This window comes from Scyliorhinus torazame, chromosome 16 (genome assembly GCF_047496885.1).
Source record: "Scyliorhinus torazame isolate Kashiwa2021f chromosome 16, sScyTor2.1, whole genome shotgun sequence".
NCBI classification, from domain to species: domain Eukaryota; kingdom Metazoa; phylum Chordata; class Chondrichthyes; order Carcharhiniformes; family Scyliorhinidae; genus Scyliorhinus; species Scyliorhinus torazame.
The window spans coordinates 9,464,700-9,488,004 of record NC_092722.1 but is presented as its reverse complement, the minus strand read 5'-3'; the positions used below and the strand labels follow the sequence as shown (position 1 = coordinate 9,488,004).

At 52.7% G+C, this 23,305-nt stretch overlaps 1 protein-coding gene across 2 annotated transcripts in view; it reads left to right on the top strand.

The window, feature by feature from the left end:
• Positions 1-23,305, top strand: part of tmem201 (transmembrane protein 201) — a 230,513-nt gene that overhangs the window by 163,361 nt on the left and 43,847 nt on the right. For both annotated transcript variants that reach the window (XM_072477917.1, XM_072477916.1), the window contains exon 8: positions 18,254-18,325. In XM_072477917.1, coding sequence (XP_072334018.1) covers positions 18,254-18,325 — 72 coding nt within the window. The remainder of the gene's footprint in view (positions 1-18,253; positions 18,326-23,305) is intronic.

Below are 23,305 nucleotides of genomic sequence, written 5' to 3'. Positions count from 1 at the left end.
TTCACAGGAGCATTACCAGACAAGATTTGGGACCAGGCCGCAGAAGGAACTGTTGGGGCGGGTCAGTAAAGGCTTGGTCAATGAGATCAGTTTGGAGGACCTTCTTAGAGGCGAGAGAGGAAAAGAGGCTGACGAAGGGGATTCCGGAGTTTACAGCCTAGGCAAGGCCAACAAAGGTGGCGAGATTATAGTCAGGGATGCAGAAGTGCTGATATCTCGAAGCGTTGTGGGGCTGGAGTCTAAAGAGTAGTGTGGGTCACGGAGGAATTTGAAAGCAAGAACAGGGGTGATGGTTGAATGGGACCTGGTGCCTGTTAGGATATGGAGTTTTGGATGGGCTGAAGTTTATGGAGGATGGGAGCATTGGAATAGGAGTAGTAGTATTTGCTTTTCTTAAGGTGCTGTATACATTCTGTTTCTGTTTATCCACAAACTGACAAAGCTATGGGAACCTCGATGGTTGATTTTAGAAAAGTTTAGCAAGTTACTTTGGGCTTGTCACTGTCTGGGAGTCAATGGCATGGACTTAGAATCTCTCTATTAACCCATCCAACAAATGAGAGATGGTTAAAGAGTTAAATACGAGCACCATGTCTCCAACAAGCCCCCCCTCCTGTTGAGCCCCATGGCAGGTGGGGGTTGGTCACCCTGCTCCACTCGATCAGCCAGGACCTGGGCCATCCCAGTGATGTTTGACCCCGGCCTCCCGCTACTGCTAACCCTTGTTGCCGATTTTGATGAGCGGAATACTATCCCACCAGTGTCACTAATAACGGTTGCCAATTCTGCACCGGAGATGCCAATAATGTTGCCCTTCTTAATATCGAGTGGTTCTGCTTTTCAGAGTCGCCGGGTATCAGATGATACCACCACAAGGTTCAACCGGATATTGATCAAAGACCCAACAACCAGTCAGTTAGTTCAAGTTCAATAATATTTTATTTACACACAAGATTAACTCACACATGCAACATAAAACACTACAAGCTAAATTGCACCTAATGCCAGAGCAACCTGTACTTCACTTTCAGGCACCCGGCTTTGGCAGAGGAACAAGGCCTTTGTTCGGATCTGGTGTGGCTGGGTCTGGAGAAGTAACTTTGGTTCTGCTGGGCTCATCCGTCTGGTAGCGATCGTTGATCTTGAACATGCTTCTGGTGGTGGTGCTGCAGGTGGCTTCAGGTATAGGCCGGGCCGAAGAGTGCCGGTGTGCCAGGGCCAAAAGAGATCGAACACAGGGCAGTGTCTCTCTTTATTCTTTGGGGTTTCGTGCTCTTTTGGGCGGTCCTTCGTTTTGGACCCAATAATTCGGCAGGCTTCGATTACTGCCTTTGATTTTAGCCAATAAAGGGGCGGGTGCCTTGATGGCTGGGCGTGTCCTGAGCGGTCATTCACCTTGGCTGTTTGGGCTTCCTGGGTGAAGGGAGTGGTGCCGATGTGTCTGGAACTGTATCTGATACGTGAGTACCAGTCCTTTGTCCTGGGGAAATGGGTCATTAGAATGCAAATCGGCTCGGGGTTTCCATACTGTCTGGTTCTCTGTTAGCAAATATACATTTAGGCTCTGGGTTTGCCTGAATCCTGTTTTGGTCATATTTCCCTTGAGTCTTTGCAAGTATCCATGTTTACTTTGTAAGTGGCCATCCCAGATGGCTACACCCTGCCGGCCGGATTGTCCATTTGGGCAGCTACCAGGCATTAAATCCACACGGTCCCGCCATTTAAGTCTGGCAGGTACTCCGCATTCCTGTTCTTGCAGAGTTCTTTGCTCGTTTTCCACCTCCCTGAGGTTTGTTCCCCTTGCATAAGAAAAGACTGGCCACGGTGTGAAATATATATATTTTTAAAAGGCGTCCGACTACGAACAAGTAATGTGGCGATGAAACCTACAGCACAGGCTTTCTTTTTTGTTTAAAGCTCGCATTTCCTATTTTTTAGTCTTTAAGAATGAACTTGAGGGACGTGCAAAAACAGATGGTGAGAATACTCCTTGATTTCTCAGCTGAAAGCCGTACCTTGCATTAGCCCATTGAGGGGAGAGAGGATGGAAGAGACCGGTCTTGCTTGATAAATGTTGATGTGCGGGCGATAGTTGAAGACGAGCAGTTGACCCTGGAAAGATTTATGATTTGGGGCTGACAGCCTCGCATGAGTTCAAGTTTGTCTGGCAGGCTACACTCGGTTGTAGCCCCTATTTTCTTGAAGGCCTGTCACTTGCCGATGGTGATAAATGGAGTAGAGAGTTGCAGAACAAAAGCTGTTGACATGCCTCTGATCAATACACCACACAAAGCCAGGTGAAATGTGCAAGCGTTTCTCAGAGGGGGGTCAGCAGAGATTGCTCATGATCTGACCTGAAAGGATCATCTTCCCTCATTGTGTCTCACTTGAAAGGAAAACAATGGCCATGTTAAAAGGAACGGTCAATTAATTTGTTCTTTTTGTATCCTTTTCACCGTGCAGCTGGGCTTGGGACGGCGTTTTTTAAGCTGTGGGTCTCCAGGAATCGGGGGCCAGCTTTGTTGAGTTTCGATGAGGAAGGTGTTTGCTAGCAGCATGAATCTCGGTGTTTATCGCTTTTCGTGCCTTTTGTCTTCCGGCCTCGCGGTTCACTCAGATTATTCACGTCAGAGGAGAATCATCCTCCGCACTACCACCTTACCCCCTCCCCTCCGCACTACCACCTCACCGCCTCCCCTCCGCACTACCACCTCACCGCCTCCCCTTCGCACTACCACCTCACCCCCTCCGCACTACCACCTCACCCCCTCCGCGCTATCACCTCACCGCCTCCCCTCCGCACTACCACCTCACCGCCTCCCCTCCGCACTACCACCTCACCGCCTCCCCTCCGCGCTATCACCTCACCGCTTCCCCTCCGCACTATCACCTCACCGCTTCCTCTCTGCGCTACCACCTCACCCCCTCCCCTCCGCACTATCACCTCACCGCCTCCCCTCCGCGCTATCACCTCACTGCTTCCCCTCCGCGCTATCACCTCACTGCTTCCCCTCCGCACTATCACCTCACCCCCTCCCCTCCGCGCTATCACCTCACCGCTTCCCCCTGCGCTACCACCTCACCGCTTCCCCTCCGCACTACCACCTCACCGCTTCCCCTCCGCACTATCACCTCACCGCTTCCCCTCCGCACTATCACCTCACCGCTTCCCCTCCGCGCTACCAGCTCACCGCTTCCCCACCGCGCTACCTCCTCACCGCCTCCCCTCCGCACTATCACCTCACCGCTTCCCCTCCGCGCTAGCACCTCACCGCTTCCCCTCCGCGCTACCACCTCACCGCTTCCCCTCCGCTTTATCACCTCACCGCTTCCCCTTCCCGCTACCAGCTCACCGCCTCCCCGCCGCACTATCACCTCACCCCCTCCCCTCCGCACTACCACCTCACCGCCTCCCCTCCGCACTATCACCTCACCGCTTCCCCCGCGCTACCACCTCACCGCTTCCCCTCCGCGCTACCACCTCACCGCCTCCCCTCCGCGCTATCACCTCACCGCCTCCCCTCCGCACTACCACCTCACCGCCTCCCCTCCGCACTACCACCTCACCGCCTCCCCTCCGCGCTATCACCTCACCGCTTCCCCTCCGCGCTAGAACCTCACCGCCTCCCCTCCGCACTACCACCTCACCGCTTCCCCTCCGCACTACCTCCTCCCCGCCTCCCCTCCGCACTACCACCTCACCGCTTCCCCTCCGCGCTACCAGCTCACCGCTTCCCCACCGCGCTACCTCCTCACCGCCTCCCCTCCGCACTATCACCTCACCGCTTCCCCTCCGCACTATCACCTCAACGCTTCCCCTCCGCACTACCACCTCACCGCTTCCCCTCCGCGCTAGCACCTCACCGCTTCCCCTCCGCACTACCACCTCACCGCTTCCCCTCCGCTTTATCACCTCACCGCTTCCCCTCCGCACTATCACCTCACCGCTTCCCCTTCCCGCTACCAGCTCACCGCCTCCCCTCCGCACTATCACCTCACCCCCTCCCCTCCGCACTACCACCTCACCTCCTCCCCTCCGCACTACCACCTCACCGCTTCCCCTCCGCACTACCTCCTCCCCGCCTCCCCTCCGCAATAACACCTCACCGCCTCCCCTCCGCACTACCACCTCACCGCTTCCCCTCCGCACTACCTCCTCCCCGCCTCCCCTCCGCACTACCACCTCACCGCTTCCCCTCCGCGCTATCACCTCACCGCTTCCCCTCCGCACTACCACCTCACCGCCTCCCCTCCGCACTACCACCTCACCGCCTCCCCTCCGCACTATCACCTCACCCCCTCCCCTCCGCACTGTCACCTCACCGCCTCCCCTCCGCACTATCACCTCACCGCCTCCCCTCCGCACTATCACCTCACCGCTTCCCCTCCGCACTACCACCTCACCGCTTCCCCTCCGCACTATCACCTCACCGCTTCCCCTCCGCACTATCACCTCACCCCCTCCCCTCCGCACTATCACCTCACCGCTTCCCCTCCGCACTATCACCTCACCGCTTCCCCTCCGCACTATCACCTCACCGCCTCCCCCCCGCGCTACCACCTCACCCCCTCCCCTCCGCACTATCACCTCACCGCTTCCCCTCCGCACTATCACCTCACCGCCTCCCCTCCGCACTATCACCGCACCACCTCCCCTCCGCACTACCACCTCACCGCTTCCCCTCCGCGCTATCACCTCACCGCCTCCCCTCCGCGCTATCACCTCACCGCTTCCCCTCCGTACTACCACCTCACCGCATCCCCTCCGCGCTATCACCTCACCGCTTCCCCTCCGCACTATCACCTCACCGCCTCCCCTCCGCACTACCACCTCACCGCTTCCCCTCCGCACTATCACCTCACCGCTTCCCCCGCGCTACCACCTCACCGCCTCCCCTCCGCGCTATCACCTCACCGTTTCCCCTCCGCACTATCACCTCACCGCTTCCCCCGCGCTACCACCTCACCGCCTCCCCTCCGCACTACCCCCTCACCGCCTCCCCTCCGCACTATCACCTCACCCCCTCCCCTCCGCACTACCACCTCACCGCTTCCCCTCCGCACTACCTCCTCCCCGCCTCCCCTCCGCACTACCACCTCACCGCCTCCCCTCCGCACTACCACCTCACCGCTTCCCCTCCGCACTACCTCCTCCCCGCCTCCCCTCCGCACTACCACCTCACCGCTTCCCCTCCGCGCTATCACCTCACCGCTTCCCCTCCGCACTACCACCTCACCGCCTCCCCTCCGCACTACCACCTCACCGCCTCCCCTCCGCACTATCACCTCACCCCCTCCCCTCCGCACTATCACCTCACCGCCTCCCCTCCGCACTAGCACCTCACCGCCTCCCCTCCGCACTATCACCTCACCGCTTCCCCTTCGCACTACCACCTCACCGCTTCCCCTCCGCACTATCAACTCACCGCTTCCCCTCCGCACTATCACCTCACCCCCTCCCCTCCGCACTATCACCTCACCGCTTCCCCTCCGCACTATCACCTCACCGCTTCCCCTCCGCACTATCACCTCACCGCCTCCCCCCCGCGCTACCACCTCACCCCCTCCCCTCCGCACTATCACCTCACCGCTTCCCCTCCGCACTATCACCTCACCGCCTCCCCTCCGCACTATCACCTCAACGCCTCCCCTCCGCACTACCACCTCACCGCTTCCCCTCCGCGCTATCACCTCACCGCCTCCCCTCCGCGCTATCACCTCACCGCTTCCCCTCCGCTCTACCACCTCACCGCTTCCCCTCCGCGCTACCACCTCACCGCTTCCCCTCCGCACTACCACCTCACCGCTTCCCCTCCGCGCTACCACCTCACCGCTTCCCCTCCGCACTATCACCTCACCGCCTCCCCTCCGCACTATCACATCACCGCTTCCCCTCCGCGCTAGCACCTCACTGCCTCCCCTCCGCACTACCACCGCACCGCCTACCCTCCGCTCTACCACCTCACCGCTTCCCCTCCGCGCTATCACCTCACCGCCTCCCCTCCGCGCTATCACCTCACCGCTTCCCCTCCGTACTACCACCTCACCGCATCCCCTCCGCGCTATCACCTCACCGCTTCCCCTCCGCACTATCACCTCACCGCCTCCCCTCCGCACTACCACCTCACCGCTTCCCCTCCGCACTATCACCTCACCGCTTCCCCCGCGCTACCACCTCACCGCCTCCCCTCCGCGCTATCACCTCACCGTTTCCCCTCCGCACTATCACCTCACCGCTTCCCCCGCGCTACCACCTCACCGCCTCCCCTCCGCACTACCCCCTCACCGCCTCCCCTCCGCACTATCACCTCACCCCCTCCCCTCCGCGCTACCACCTCACCGCTTCCCCTCCGCACTACCTCCTCCCCGCCTCCCCTCCGCACTACCACCTCACCGCCTCCCCTCCGCACTACCACCTCACCGCTTCCCCTCCGCACTACCTCCTCCCCGCCTCCCCTCCGCACTACCACCTCACCGCTTCCCCTCCGCGCTATCACCTCACCGCTTCCCCTCCGCACTACCACCTCACCGCCTCCCCTCCGCACTACCACCTCACCGCCTCCCCTCCGCACTATCACCTCACCCCCTCCCCTCCGCACTATCACCTCACCGCCTCCCCTCCGCACTAGCACCTCACCGCCTCCCCTCCGCACTATCACCTCACCGCTTCCCCTTCGCACTACCACCTCACCGCTTCCCCTCCGCACTATCAACTCACCGCTTCCCCTCCGCACTATCACCTCACCCCCTCCCCTCCGCACTATCACCTCACCGCTTCCCCTCCGCACTATCACCTCACCGCCTCCCCCCCGCGCTACCACCTCACCCCCTCCCCTCCGCACTATCACCTCACCCCCTCCCCTCCGCACTATCACCTCACCGCTTCCCCTCCGCACTATCACCTCACCGCCTCCCCTCCGCACTACCACCTCACCGCCTCCCCTCCGCACTACCACCTCACCGCTTCCCCTCCGCACTACCACCTCACCGCCTCCCCTCCGCACTACCACCTCACCGCCTCCCCTCCGCGATATCACCTCACCGCTTCCCTCCGCGCTACCACCTCACCGCTTCCCCTCCGCACTACCACCTCACCGTCTCCCCTCCGCACTATCACCTCACCGCCTCCCCTCCGCACTATCACCTCACCGCCTCCCCTCCGCACTATCACCTCACCGCCTCCCCTCCGCACTATCACCTCACCGCTTCCCCTCCGCACTATCACCTCACCGCTTCCCCTCCGCACTATCACCTCACCGCTTCCCCTCCGCGCTACCACCTCACCGCCTCCCCTCCGCACTACCACCTCACCGCTTCCCCAACGCGCTATCACCTCACCGCTTCCCCCCGCGCTAGCACCTCACCGCCTCCCCTCCGCACTACCACCTCACCACTTCCCCCGGCGCTAGCACCTCACCGCCTCCCCTCCGCGCTATCACCTCACCGCTTCCCCCCGCGCTACCACCTCACCGCTTCCCCTCCGCACTATCACCTCACCGCCTCCCCTCCGCACTATCACCTCACCGCTTCCCCCGCGCTACCACCTCACCGCTTCCCCTCCGCGCTCTCACCTCACCGCCTCCCCTCCGCACTATCACCTCACCGCTTCCCCTCCGCACTACCACCTCACCGCTTCCCCTCCGCACTATCACCTCACCGCCTCCCCTCCGCACTACCACCTCACCGCCTCCCCTCCGCACTACCACCTCACCGCTTCCCCTCCGCACTACCACCTCACCGCCTCCCCTCCGCACTACCACCTCACCGCCTCCCCTCCGCGCTCTCACCTCACCGCTTCCCTCCGTGCTACCACCTCACCGCTTCCCCTCCGCACTACCACCTCACCGCTTCCCCTCCGCACTATCACCTCACCGCTTCCCCCCGCGCTACCACCTCACCGCTTCCCCTCCGCACTATCACCTCACCGCCTCCCCTCCGCACTATCACCTCACCGCTTCCCCCGCGCTACCACCTCACCGCTTCCCCTCCGCGCTATCACCTCACCGCTTCCCCTCCGCTACCACCTCAGCGCCTCCCCTCCGCACTACCACCTCACTGCTTCCCCTCCGCACTATCACCTCACCGCTTCCCCTCCGCTACCACCTCACCGCTTCCCCTCCGCACTACCACCTCACCGCCTCCCCTCCGCACTATCACCTCACCGCTTCCCCTCCGCACTACCACCTCACCGCTTCCCCTCCTCACTATCACCTCACCGCCTCCCCTCCGCACTATCACCTCGCCGCTTCCCCTCCGCACTACCACCTCACCGCTTCCCCTCCGCACTATCACCTCACCGCTTCCCCTCCGCACTACCATCTCACCGCTTCCCCTCCGCACTATCACCTCACCGCCTCCCCTCCGCACTATCACCTCACCGCTTCCCCTCCGCACTACCACCTCACCGCTTCCCCTCCGCACTATCACCTCACCGCCTCCCCTCCGCACTATCACCTCACCGCTTCCCCTCCGCACTACCACCTCACCGCTTCCCCTCCACACTATCACCTCACCGCCTCCCCTCCGCACTATCACCTCACCGCTTCCCCTCCGCACTACCACCTCACCGCTTCCCCTCCGCGCTATCACCTCACCGCTTCCCCTCCGCACTATCACCTCACCGCCTCCCCTCCGCACTACCACCTCACCGCCTCCCCTCCGCGCTCTCACCTCACCGCCTCCCCTCCACGCTATCACCTCACCGCTTCCCCTCCGCACTACCACCTCACCACCTCCCCTCCACGCTATCACCTCACCGCTTCCCCTCCGCACTACCACCTCACCGCTTCCCCTCCGCACTACCACCTCACCGCTTCCCCTCCGCACTACCACTTCACCGCTTCCCCTCCGCACTACCACCTCACCGCTTCCCCTCCACGCTATCACCTCACCGCTTCCCCTCCGCACTACCACCTCACCGCTTCCCCTCCGCTCTATCACCTCACCGCCTCCCCTCCGCACTACCACCTCACCGCCTCCCCTCCGCACTACCACCTCACCGCTTCCCCTCCGCACTATCACCTCACCGCTTCCCCTCCGCACTACCACCTCACCGCCTCCCCTCCGCACTATCACCTCACCGCTTCCCCTCCGCACTACCACCTCACCGCTTCCCCTCCGCACTATCACCTCACCGCTTCCCCTCCGCACTATCACCTCACCGCTTCCCCTCCGCACTACCACCTCACCGCTTCCCCTCCGCACTACCACCTCACCGCTTCCCCTCCGCACTACCACCTCACCGCCTCCCCTCCGCACTATCACCTCACCGCCTCCCCTCCGCACTATCACCTCACCGCTTCCCCTCCGCACTACCACCTCACCGCTTTCCCTCCGCACTCCAACCGCACTGCCTCCCCTCCACCCTATCACCTCACCGCTTCCCCTCCGCACTATCACCTCACCGCCACCCGTCCGCACTACCACCTCACCGCCTCCCCTCCGCGCTACCACCTCACCGCTTCCCCTCCGCGCTATCACCTCACCGCTTCCCCTCCGCACTACCACCTCACCGCCTCCCCTCCGCACTACCACCTCACCGCCTCCCCTCCGCACTATCACCTCACCGCTTCCCCTCCGCACTACCACCTCACCGCTTCCCCTCCGCGCTATCACCTCACCGCCTCCCCTCCGCGCTATCACCTCACCGCCTCCCCTCCACGCTAACATCTCACCGCTTCCCCTCCTCACTATCACCTCACCGCTTCCCCTCCGCACTACCACCTCACCGCCTCCCCTCCGCACTATCACCTCACCGCCTCCCCTCCGCACTATCACCTCACCGCCTCCCCTCCGCGCTATCACCTCACCCCCTCCCCTCCGCGCTATCACCTCACCGCTTCCCCTCCGCTCTATCACCTCACCGCTTCCCCTCCGCACTATCACCTCACCGCTTCCCCTCCGCGCTATCACCTCACCGCTTCCCCTTCGCGCTACCACCTCACCACTTCCCCTCCGCACTACCGCCTCACCGCTTCCCCTTCGCGCTATCACCTCACCGCTTCCCCTCCGCGCTATCACCTCACCGCTTCCCCTCTGCGAGCCAAGTGGGATAATAATCTTTATTAGTGTCACAAGTAGGCTTACAGTAACACTGCAATGAAGTTACTGTGAACAGCCCCTAGTCACCATACTCCGGCACCTGTTTGGGTACACAGAGGGAGAATTCAGAATGTCCAATTCACCTAACAAGCACGTGTTCCGGGACTTGTGGGTGGAAACCGGAGCACCCGGAGGAAACCCACGCAGACACTGGCAGAATATGCAGACTCCGCACAGACAGTGACCCAAGCCGGGAATCGACCCTGGGACCCTGGACCTGTGAAGAAACAGTGCTAACCACTGTGCTACCGTGCCGAATAATATCAGAAAGCATAGTCATTCCCTTCCTCTGCTTATCTGGACCACTGGGAGCTCTTCCGGGGCAGGTGTGACCTATATAAGAAGGACGGGTTGCATCTAAACTGGAGAGGTATAAATATCCTGGCCGCGAGGTTTGCTAGTGTCACACGGGAGGGTTTAAACTAGTCTGGCAGGGGGGTGGGCACGGGATCAATAGGTCAGAAGGTGAGAGCATTGAGGGAGAACTAGGGAATAGGGACAGTGCGGCTCTGAGGCACAGCAGACAGGGAGAAGTTGCTGAACACAGCGGGGCTGGTGGCCTGAAGTGCATATGTTTTAATGCAAGAAGTATTACGGGTAAGGCAGATGAACTTAGAGCTTGGATTACTACTTGGAACTATGATGTTGTTGCCATTACAGAGACCTGGTTGAGGGAAGAGCAGGATTGGCAGCTAAACGTTCCAGGATTTAGATGTTTTAGGCGGGATAGAGGGGGATGCAAAAGGGGTGGCGGAGTTGCGCTACTGGTTCGGGAGGATATCACAGCTGTACTACGGGAGGACACCTCAGAGGGCAGTGAGGCTATATGGGTAGAGATCAGGAATAAGAAGGGTGCAGTCACAATGTTGGGGGTTTACTACAGGCCTCCCAACAGCCAGCGGGAGATAGAGCAGCAGATAGGTAGACAGATTTTGGAAAAGAGTAAAAACAACATGGTTGTGGTGATGGGAGACTTCAACTTCCCCAATGTTGACTGGGAGTCACTTAGTGCCAGGGGCTTAGACGGGGCAGAGTTTGTAAGGAGCATCCAGGAGGGCTTCTTAAAACAATATGTAGACAGTCCAACTAGGGAAGGGGCGGTACTGGACCTGGTATTGGGGAATGAGCCCATCCAGGTGGTAGAAGTTTCAGTAGGGGAGCATTTCGGGAACAGTGACCACAATTCAGTAAGTTTTAAAGTGCTGGTGGACAAGGATAAGAGTGGTCCTAGGGTGAATGTGCTAAATTGGGGGAAGGCTAATTATAACATTATTAGGCGGGAACTGAAGAACCTAGATTGGGGGCGGATGTTTGAGGGTAAATCAACGTCTGACATGTGGGAGGCTTTCAAGTGTCAGTTGAAAGGAATTCAGGACCGGCATGTTCCTGTGAGGAAGAAGGATAAATACGGCAATTTTCGTGAACCTTGGATAACGAGAGATATTGTAGGCCTCGTCAAAAAGAAAAAGGAGGCATTTGTCAGGGCTAAAAGGCTGGGAACAGACGAAGCCTGTGTGGAATGTAAGGAAAGTAGGAAGGAACTTAAGCAAGGAGTCAGGAGGGCTAGAAGGGGTCACGAAAAGTAATTGGCAAATAGGGTTAAGGAAAATCCCAAGACTTTTTACACGTACATAAAAAGCAAGAGGGTAGCCAGGGAAAGGGTTGGCCCACTGAAGGATAGGCAAGGGAATCTATGTGTGGAGCCAGAGTAAATGGGCGAGGTACTAAATGAATGCTTTGCATCAGTATTCACCAAAGAGAAGGAATTGGTAGATGTTGAGTCTGGAGAAGGGTGTGTAGATAGCCTGGGTCACATTGAGATCCAAAAAGACGAGGTGTTGGGCGTCTTAAAAAATATTAAGGTAGATAAGTCCCCAGGGCCTGATGGGATCTACCCCAGAATACTGAAGGAGACTGGAGAGGAAATTGCTGAGGCCTTGACAGAAATCTTTGGATCCTCACTGTCTTCAGGTGATGTCCTGGAGGACTGGAGAATAGCCAATGTTGTTCCTCTGTTTAAGAAGGGTAGCAGGGATAATCCAGGGAACTACAGGCCGGTGAGCCTTACTTCAGTGGTAGGGAAATTACTGGAGAGAATTCTTCGAGACAGGATCTACTCCCATTTGGAAGCAAATGGACGTATTAGTGAGAGGCAGCATGGTTGTGTGAAGGGGAGGTCGTGTCTCACTAACTTGATAGAGTTTTTCGAGGAGGTCACAAAGATGATTGATGCAGGTAGGGCAGTGGATGTTGTCTATATGGACTTCAGTAAGGCCTTTGACAAGGTTCCTCATGGTAGACTAGTACAAAAAGTGAAGTCACACGGGATCAGGGGTGAGCTGGCAAGGTGGATACAGAACTGGCTAGGTCATAGAAGGCAGAGAGTAGCAATGGAAGGATGCTTTTCTAATTGGAGGGCTGTGACCAGTGGTGTTCCACAGGGATCAGCGCTGGGACCTTTGCTGTTTGTAGTATATATAAATATTTGGAGGAAAATGTATCTGGTCTGATTAAGTTTGCAGACGACACAAAGGTTAGTGGAATTGCGGATAGCGATGAGGACTGTCGGAGGATACAGCAGGATTTAGATTGTTTGGAGACTTGGGCGGAGAGATGGCAGATGGAGTTTAATCCGGACAAATGTGAGGCAATGCATTTTGGAGGGTCTAATGCAGGTAGGGAATATACAGTGAATGGTAGAACCCTCAAGAGTATTGAAAGTCAGAGAGATCTAGGTGTACAGGTCCACAGGTCACTGAAAGGGGCAACACAGGTGGAGAGGGTAGTCAAGAAGGCATACGGCATGCTTGCCTTCATTGGCCGGGGCATTGAGTATAAGAATTGGCAAGTCATGTTGCAGCTGTATAGAACCTTAGTTAGGCCACACTTGGAGTATAGTGTTCAATTCTGGCCGCCACACTACCAGAAGGATGTGGAGGCTTTAGAAAGGGTGCAGAAGAGATTTACCAGAATGTTGCCTGGTATGGAGGTCATTAGCTATGAGGAGCGGTTGAATAAACTCGGTTTGTTCTCACTGGAACGACGGAGGTTGAGGGGCGACCTGATAGAGGTCTACAAAACTATGAGGGGCATAGACAGAGTGGATAGTCAGAGGCTTTTCCCCAGGGTAGAGGGGTCAATTACTAGGGGGCATAGGTTTAAGGTGAGAGGGGCAAGGTTTAGAGTAGATGTACGAGGCAAGTTTATTTACACAGAGTGTAGTGGGTGCCTGGAACTCGCTACCGGAGGAGGTGGTGGAAGCAGGGACGATAGTGACATTTAAGGGGCATCTTGACAAATACATGAATAGGATGGGAATAGAGGGATGCGGACCCAGGAAGTGTAGAAGATTGTAGTTTAGTCGGGCAACATGGTCGGCACGGGCTTGGAGGGCCGAAGGGCCTGTTCCTGTGCTGTACATTTCTTTGTACTTTGTTCCCTCCCCTACCCAAATTCAGATTTTGTTCGTCAGACTTTGGCAACAAGTGGTCATTTATCAGGATTTCAGCAATGGCACGTGTCACACACAAAGCGTTGGGGGTGGGGGGGGGGGGGGGGGGGGGGGTTATTTTCCACCCCTGTTTTCAGGCGACGGGAACGGCAGAGAGGGCGAAGAATCCAGAGTGAGACCACTGTGAATCACAACAGGTCCCCCAGGACATGTGCCTGGTGAACAGAGCCCTCCGGAGGTGCGCAGTTAGGTACAAGAGCTTAAGTTGCTGGTGGGAGGGGCCCATTTAGAGTCCACCAGGCTGGCATGATATGGTGCAACCCCTCCCTTACTTAAGGGTCTGGCTTTCCAAGCTTCGTCAAGGTTGAGGACGTTTTGTTGAAAGTTATGCTTGTGGGTCCGAAAGGCTTTCTGCGACTTGTGGTGGGTGTTGAGGAAGGCCGTCCAGCCTGGGTGGAGGCATGTTTACCCCCCTGTTTGGGCATCCAAATGGTCATTGGATAGACATATGGACGATAAGGGAATAGTGTAGATGGGCTTTGGAGTGGTTTCACAGGTCGGCGCAACATCGAGGGCCGAAGGGCCTGTACTGCACTGTAATGTTCGATGTTCTATGTTTGCTGAACATCCTGAAAAGTTGCAACACTGTGGTGAGTAGCGGGATGTGCAATGGCATGGGGTGGACCCGCTTGTTGGATTCAACTGGTGGGTTCCGGTGACACACCACATTGCAGAGTTCAGTTGTACGTCACACAGAGGATAGCTAATTAGAATTTATAATAATCTTTATTGTTGTCACAAGTAGGCTTACATTAATACTGCAATGAAGTCACTGTGAGAAGCCCCTCGTCGCCACATTCCGGCACCTGTACAGGTACACGGAGGGAGAATTCAGAATATCCAATTCACCTAACAAGCACGACTTGTGGGAGGAAACGGGAGTGCCCGGAGGAAACCATAGGCAAACACAGGGAGAATGTGCAGACTCCGCACAGACCCAAGCCGGGAATCGAACTTGAAACCCTGGCGCTGTGAAGCAACAATGCTAACCACTGTGCTATCATGCCGCCCAAAATTTCTCTGAATTGCTTGTGTTTTGTTTTCAAAACCAGCCGATTTTTGTGGTTGTGCAAAAATTATTGTCAAATCACCTTTCCCCTCCTCGCCAGATGTAGAATGACCAGGTCACTTCATACATGCGATACTCTGCTGTTGCGACATATATTTTAAGTCGTTTTCAAATTCAGAGCTACTTGTGTTAAATATCTGAAAACCTCTTTCCACCATTATCTTCTCAAACTGTTCCATCGTTCACATTTTTCTCCATTAATGTATTCTCTGCTTTTAACTACTTCCTATGAGTGTGGGGCAACAGGGTTCACTGACTATGTGAGGAAAGAGATTAATCTGTTCTCAGAGATCTTTGGGAGGGAGGGGACCTTTACCAGTCTAAAGGTCCTGGTACTACATTCAACACAGACTCCGCTCACACCTGCACATGAAGAAATACGCAGAGTATCGCACTGGTTTGACATATTCAGTGCTCCTATTAGCCCTAACATTCAACCCTAGATGCTTTAAGAGATTGACTCTTTGACCTCTGACCTGCAGGTGTTGGGGATCATTGTTTCCCCCTGTTTTGTGACAGCATGAAGGTTCCTGCGGATTACCTGCCGCATTCAGTTTTCCGCCAGCAGTCCCCAACACCTGAAAGGAACATGAACAAAGTTATGGTGCAAGGAATGTCAAAAATGCTTTGCTTTAATTCCAGGGGAAACATGTTGTTACTCAGAACAATGTGAGAGGGTCTATTATATCAGATATTTGATGTAGACATTATTGGGAGTACTCTGCAGTTTATCCTACAGTTACTTGACCATACTATATCACACAGCGAGGAAAGAAAACTTCCTTTTATCACCTCTCTTGGTCTATACATCTCTTTGAAGTGATCTGTCAGAAGCTCGGCAGATCAAAGGGCTGAGGAATAGTTAGCACAGTAGGTCAGCAAAGCTTCACCATTAAAATCAACAACTTTTAGACAGGGGGTTCCTGCTTTTGTTTAATTAGATCAAACCTATAGTTTATTGATTATTCGGACGTCTATTGCGATTTAAGAACATAACTGAGTTATCCAGTATTTTGTAAGGGGCAATGCGCAAAGTGGCTATTTAGCGCATTCAAAATGTTTTGAGTTGGACGACTTTGAAATCAGCGTAAAGTGCATCAATAAATATTACTTTCATTATTTAGTAACTGCGGAATCAGTTACACGCTCCTGATTGAAAGTGAATCTGTGAGTGTTGGAAATGTGCGGCCTGTCTGCTGGTATCTGATTGCTCTTTTGTGATCTGTTAACCAAACTTTCTACATTTACACAACAGTTTTGTTTAAGCCACGATTCCTCCTAGCTCTGAATATATAAAACAATGGCCTCGTCTCTAGCCAAAGATAAGGTGCTCCTTAAACAGCCCCTCAGGGGCTGTTTAGCACAGGGCTAAATCGCTGGCTTTGAAAGCAGACCAAGGTAGGCCAGCAGCACGGTTCAATTCCCGTAATAGCCTCCCCGAACAGGCGCCGGAATGTGGCGTCTAGGGGCTTTTCACAGTAACTTCATTGAAGCCTACTTGTGACAATAAGCGATTTTTATTTCATTTTTCATTTCATTTTCATTTGCTGCTCTAACTCTGGAACTTTACCAAAATGCATCGTTTCCACTTTTCAATATTATAAACAGGCTCTTCTGTCTAGGGCAAGCAACAGGGGTACAAAGCATATTTTGTTTTAAAAGGAAAGGTGAGACAGTGCTTGGGAATAATTTCCGGTTTTAACTCCTACATTGTTTGCTAGATGCAGACAGTCTTGTGGGGAGAATAACAACTGCTGATGTATCCTCTGCATTAAACGTCAAGTTGTCTCCTATAGTCGTAGGCACATTCTTGAGTGCACCCCTTCTGTTGAACCATATCTGATCCTTGGCTTTAACAGATTAACAGCATGCAAAAGCAAGGAAGTTGCTCTAAACCTTTATCAAACACTGGGTAGGCCTCAGCCAGAGGATTGTGCTCAATTCTGGGCACCACTTTAGGAAGGAAGTCAAAAACATATAGAGAGAGGGTGTGGAAGAGATTTACTAGAATAATGTCATGCTGATGGATTTCGGTTATGTGGAGAGATTGGAGAAGCTGGGGTTGTTCTCCTTGAAGCTGAGAAGCTTAAGAGGAAATTTGATAGAGGTGTTCCAAATCATGAAGGGTTTTGATCGTGTAAGTAAAGGAAAACTGCTTCCATTGGCAGAAGGGCCAATAACCAGAGGACACCGAATTAAGGCAATTGGCAAAAGAACCCCAGAGTGTGGTGGATGCAGGAACAGTGAGTAAATTTATGGAGGAGTTAGATGGATTTTTAAAAATTTATTTTTTAAAATAAATTTTAGAGTACCCAATTAATTTTTCCCAATTAAGGGGCAATTTAGCGTGGCCAATCCACCTAGCCTGCACCTCTTTGGGGTGTGGGGGCGAAATTCACGCAAACATGAGGAGAATGTACAAACTCCACACGGACAGTGACCCAGAGCCAGGATCGAACCTGGGACCTCGGCGCCGTGAGGCTGTGTGCCACCCGTGCTGCCCGAGTTAGGCAGATTTTTAATTGGTAATGGGTTGAAGGGTTATGGAGAACGGGCAGGACGGTGGAGTTGAGGCCAGGATGGGATCAGCCATGATCACAATGAGGGTGTTTAGGCCCGGGAGGCTAAATTGCCGACTCCTGCTCCTCGGTCATGTGTTCTAGGGAGAAGGTGCTCTGGCTGATTTCGCAATTCAGCTCTTGGTCTGTAACATTGTAGGTAGCAGATGAGGAACATATCAACCATGATAGAATGGCGGAGCAGACTCGATGGGCCGAATGGCCTAATTCTGCTTCTATATCTTATGAGCTTATGATGTGAGAAAATATTTTTTTGTTTACACAATGACCTGTTGTGGTTTAGGATTCTTTGCCTGAAAGGGTGATGGAAACAGATTCAATAGATTTAATAGTGACATTCAAAAGAGAATTCGACAAATACTTGAAGGGAAATAATTCTACGGAGAAAGAGCAAGGGATTGAAACTGATCAGATAGCTGTAACAGAGATCTGGCACACGCACAATGGATCAAATTGCTTCCTTCTGTGCTCTATCATTCTCCGATCCTATGACCGCAGTCTAAAATATCCCTATAGTAATAGAATTCCTGCTAATATATTGTAATATGGGATAAAATGAATCCTTAAGGGTAAACTGTCTTGGGTCTATTTCTTTTGAGCAACACTGACACATCGAGTATTGCTGTAATGTGCAAGTTATTTGACAAATCATTACTTGTTAGATGAATTGCTATCTTCATCACTCTCATCGGTCATTCATGTACCAACATGTTAACTTGACAAAAGTAAAGGATTAGTGCTTATCTCTACCTATCTGTCAGTGTACTGTATGCTTCTGTGAGCTATATCAGATGAACATGTCTATAATTGATACAGATTACAGTTGCAATCTGAAATTTGGGAACGATTTATTATATTATCGTCTCCTGAATTATTTCCACGTTTTTCTGTTCCGACAGCAATATCTAAGGATTTCATGCAGCCCAAATTGTGGGTGTTTCAAGTGAATCCCAATGGTTGGAAACTAAAGTTTATGTTCATGTTCTTTAACAGATTCAGGCTATTTGTTCAGTGGGAGCCGCCCGCCATCCCAAACAACAATGGGCAAGGATTCACCTCCTTCAGGTATGTTTATTCGTAACAGCAAAATATCTTTCAAATCGCTGTGAATGTACTTGAGTTCAAATGAAGCTCTGCTAGGACTCGATTATATCTGGTCCCCCGAGGGTTAAATTGCAAGACACAAACGTTAAAGTTAAGGAGTGATTTGATTGAAGTTTTCAAGTTTTTACAGGAATCCGGGTGAATTGGGGAAAATGGTTTATGCTCGTTAGGACTTGAGGACATTCTGTAAACATTAGAGCCAAACTGTTCAAGAATGAAATTCGGAAGCACAGAGGATAGTAGAAATTTGGAACTCTCTCCCACAAATGGCAATAAACCTGAGACTGATTGAGAGAGTTTTGTTAGCCAGAGGACACATCAATGGCAGGTATGAGGAATTGAATCACAGATTTCATGATTTCATTGACTGGTGAGGGGTTGAATGACCTCCCACGATTGTCATGGACAGAAGAGGATAATGTGGTATGCTTCTAATGGGGGCAATTGCAAACTTACTATATCATCAACTAATTACTTCTCAGCACGTAATGTATCAGAATCGGGGAGTTTGAGATCTTTGCATTTAAAAGCCCTGTATAGCAGCATTTACTCTGGGGAGAGCATTGTCTTTGAGCCAGTGAAATGTGTTCACGTTACTAAAGCATAAATTCCATTATCTTGGTGACAGAATTGTACATTGAGCTTTTCTAACTAAAACGGCTCTAATATAAAAGTAGCTCACACCACACAATATGATTCAGAAATCAAATGCTTATTCTGATGGATCAAAATTCAGTGCAGTAAAGCAGTTGGGCATTATCTTTGCTCCTTGATGGTACATTCACTTTTGAGGCAAAAAGATCCCAAGGCGCTATTCAAAGAAGAACAGGAGAATATCCTGGCATCCTGGCCAACATTCATCTCTCAAACTACACTATCACTACTGTTTAATTGGTCTCATTCGCTGTTTTGGGACAATGAGGTGCCTAAATTGGCTGCCATATGTGTGCACAAAACAATAACTGCTCTTAGCTTACTGTGTCACGTTTTGGGATGTCCTGAGGGTATGATGGTGTTAAATCATTGCAAAAGCAAAATACGATGGATGCTGAAAATCTGAATTAAGGACGGAATGCAGTGGAAACACTGTGGTCAGGCAATGCTAAGCATCTCCAGCATATTCTGTGTCTTCCTTCATATAACGCTAATTTGCTCATCAAATATATCACATTTGAAATAAAATACTGTTGCAGCTACACCATCTGAATAAGTTCTGTGAAATAGGCCAATGTATAAATTGCTAAACATAAGAAATAGGAGCAGGAGAAGGTCATTCTGCCCTGCAAACCTGCTCTGCCATTTAATACTCAATATTTTATTATTGTCACAAGTCGGCTTATATTAACACTGTAATGAAGTTACTATGAAAATCCCCTAGTCGCCACATTCTGGCGCCTGTTCGGGTACACTGAGGGAGAATTCAGAATGTTCAATTCACCTAACAAGCACGTCTTTGGACTGTGGGAGGAAACCGGAGCACCCGGAGGAAACCCACGCAGACACGGGGAGAACGTGCAGACTCCGCACAGACAGTGACCCAAGCCGGAAATCGAACCCGGGACTCTGGTGCTGTGAAGCAACAGTGCTAACCACTGGGCTACTGTGCTGGGGAAGAACACGTTTAAGAAGAACATGATTGATATGTTACCTTAGCTACACATTCCCAAATCTGAATATCCCTCAATTTCCATCAAACCCAAAAGCCTTTGATTTCTGACTTGGATACGCTCAACATGCACATGGTTTCTCTTGGCTTGAGAATTCCAAAGGTTCACAACCCTTTCGGTAAAGAACTCATCTCAGTCCTAAATGGCCGACTCCTAATCCTGAGACTGTAGACTCCCCAGCCAGGGAAAACATTATCACAGCATTGGCCCTGTCAAACCCCTTAAGAATTTTAATATGTTCCAACGTGAAAGTTTAAGACATGCCATTCTGCAGTTGCTGGTTTCGGAAAGCCATCTGATACTGGTACTTGATGAAGCAGGTAAAGCAGAGAGGCATAAATCGTTAACTGCATTTGGTCCGAGGTAACACCAATCCCTCCATGGCTCAGGCTGGAGTGACAGCTTGTAAGATTGGAGAAATCCTCCTCACAAAGGACAACATGTAAATAATGTTACAATATAAAACCTCGTGGAAAGTTTGGGCCATTTTCCATATTTGGGAGCCTCCTCTCGATGAAGGAGGCATGGTTGATGAAGTTCATTATCGCCTTCAAAAGTGCCTGCTCGGCCTTCAACTGACTGAGGAAAGGAGTGTTTAAGGACTAGGGTCTCAAACCCGAGAATAAATTCATAACCCACCAGGCAGCAGTGATTCCCACCCTTCCGTTGGCTTCAGAGACTTGGATGGCCACAGCAGGCACCTCAAAGCACCAGAGAGGCACAGTGTATTTGCAAGGAGCTCCAAATCCAGTGGCAGTATCGTTCCCCCCCCCCCAGCCGACATGCCCAGCATCAAGGCACTAATCACTCAAACCCAGTTCCAGTGGGCAGGGCATGTGGGTCATATGCCTGACTACCAGACTCCCAAAGCAGTTGTTCTGCGTGGAACTCAGTCATGGTTGGAGACTACCAGGAGGACAGCAAAAAAGCTTCCGGGGAGTCCTTAAAGCATCCCCAAAGAGATCAACCTCTCCGCCAACTCATTGGAAACCCTGGCTTGTGACCGACCAAAATGGACAAGGTTCATTCAAACACATCAAGAGACTGTTGGGGGTAAACCCAAGTGATGTCAGAGTGTTGGAAAGAACGCAGGAGCCTCCAAACAGCTCATCTGTCTGACCCTTCAAGCACCGCCCACCTCTCATAGAATCATAGAACTTACAGTGCAGAAGGAGGCCATTCGGCCCATCGAGTCTGCACCGGCCCTTGGAAAGAGCACCCTACTCAAGCACACGACGCCACCCTATCCCCGTCACCCAGTAACCCCACTTAACCTTTTTGGACACTAAGGGCAATTTAGCACGGCCAATCCACCTAACCTGCACATCTTTGGACTGTGGGAGGAAACCAGAGCACCCGGAGGAAACCCACACAGACACGGGGAGAACGTGCAGACGGTAGCATTGTGGATAAGCACAATTGCTTCACAGCTCCAGGGTCCCAGGTTCGATTCCGGCTTGGGTCACTGTCTGTGCAGAGTCTGCACGTTCTCCCCGTGAGTGCGTGGGTTTCCTCCGGGTGCTCCGGTTTCCTCCCACAGTCCAAAGATCTGCAGGTTAGGTGGATTGGCCGTGATAAATTGCCCTTAGTGTCCGAAAATTGCCCTTGGTGTTGGGTGGGGTTACTGGGTTATGGGGATAGGGTGGAGGTGTTGACCTTGGGTAGGGTGCTCTTTCCAAGAGCCGGTGCAGACTCGATGGGCCGAATGGCCTCCTTCTGCACTGAATTCTATGATAATCCACACAGACAGTGACCCGAGCTGGGAATCAAACCTGGGACCCTGGAGCTGTGAAGCAACTGTGCTAACCACTGTGCGACCGTGCCCCTCGTGTGCCTGTGTATGCAGATCGCGTGTTTGACTTATCGGTCATCCCTGAACCAGGGTACAAGCAAGTCATCCTCGAACCCCAGAGACTTCCTGAGAAGAAGGTGAAGCTCCTTCTGAAATGTAAACCAGTCTCCGAGCACATTGCAGTTTGCACAGGGTTGCGTAGAATTTAACCCAAGAAAAGTACTGATTATAGCCCACGTTGTTCTAAAAAACCCAGTGCTATTTAATAGCCCCTCTTTCAATACTGGGTAATTCCTACAAAATATTTAATCTAACACAAAGCAAAATAGCTGAAACCGCCAACGTTTGCCTTCCGGTCTGTCATTATTAACCTGCTTCTGGGTGAAATAATCTGTCAACTCACCGAAACAAATCAGAAATGCACAGCACTATCAGCCACATAGATAGTAGCCAATGAAACAACATTAACTGCATACCATGTTCCTGCACATAAGCTGAAAACATCAAGCTAAATTCACTCTTGAGATTTACCCACATTTATAATGGTAGCTGTTCAAGTAAACGTGTCATGCTGTAATTACAACCTCCTACCTGTTGGGGGCAGGAGGGAGGGCATAGTGTTATGACTCCATCACCTGCAGGAGGCTCAAATGACAGCGTTTACGTCAGATTGCATTGTCAATGTTGGTAAAAGAATTTTTAATGGAAGAGATTAACGAAACGTGAATGTAGACGTAATGCTTTCAGCATATTGTTGTTGATCTGTGGCATTGCAAACTGGGGAGTCAAGACCAAGTGTAGTGTACCGATGGAGAAATATTAGCAATAATGGGGCAAGCATACAGATCTAATTCAGTTCCCAAGTTACAAATCAGACACTGTCCATTATTAATTCCTAGGCCCACATTTGCCATGGAAACGGCCTCCACAAACTTGTGACACTGTCATTGCACTGTCTCACCAGTGGTGGCATTATTATTATTATTATAAACCAGTCTACATTAATACCAGAAGCTGCGTGTGAATACGACAGATTTTTACCCCTTGCTCTGGTAATGCAGTAAGCTGACAGATTTTGTGCATTGTTTTGGAGCTGTTGATGAGCTCGCTGCTAATTTGCATCAAAGTCAAGATGACATGTTGAGTCTATTTTTTTTTGCTCCCCAAGAAGCTAATAGTTGCTTTCTTCCCAAGCAAGTGGAAATGGCAGTACATCTGTGTTTGTGTTGACATCACTGAGACTTCTGGGGCTGGATTCTCCCAAAAACGAGACTATGCCCCCATGCCAGTGTAAAAACTGGAGTTTTACTCCTGAAATTCCTGTAAAAAAAAGTTAATTCAGTGCCCTGCAGGGGGCTAGCATGGACCCGGAGTAAATCTCGCAGCTTTAGCTGCGGATACGGGCCCCCGCACTTCCGGTTCGGAGTCCGCACATCCAGCTCCATGGCGGTGTCGGACCGCGGAGCCACACAGAGAATAGAA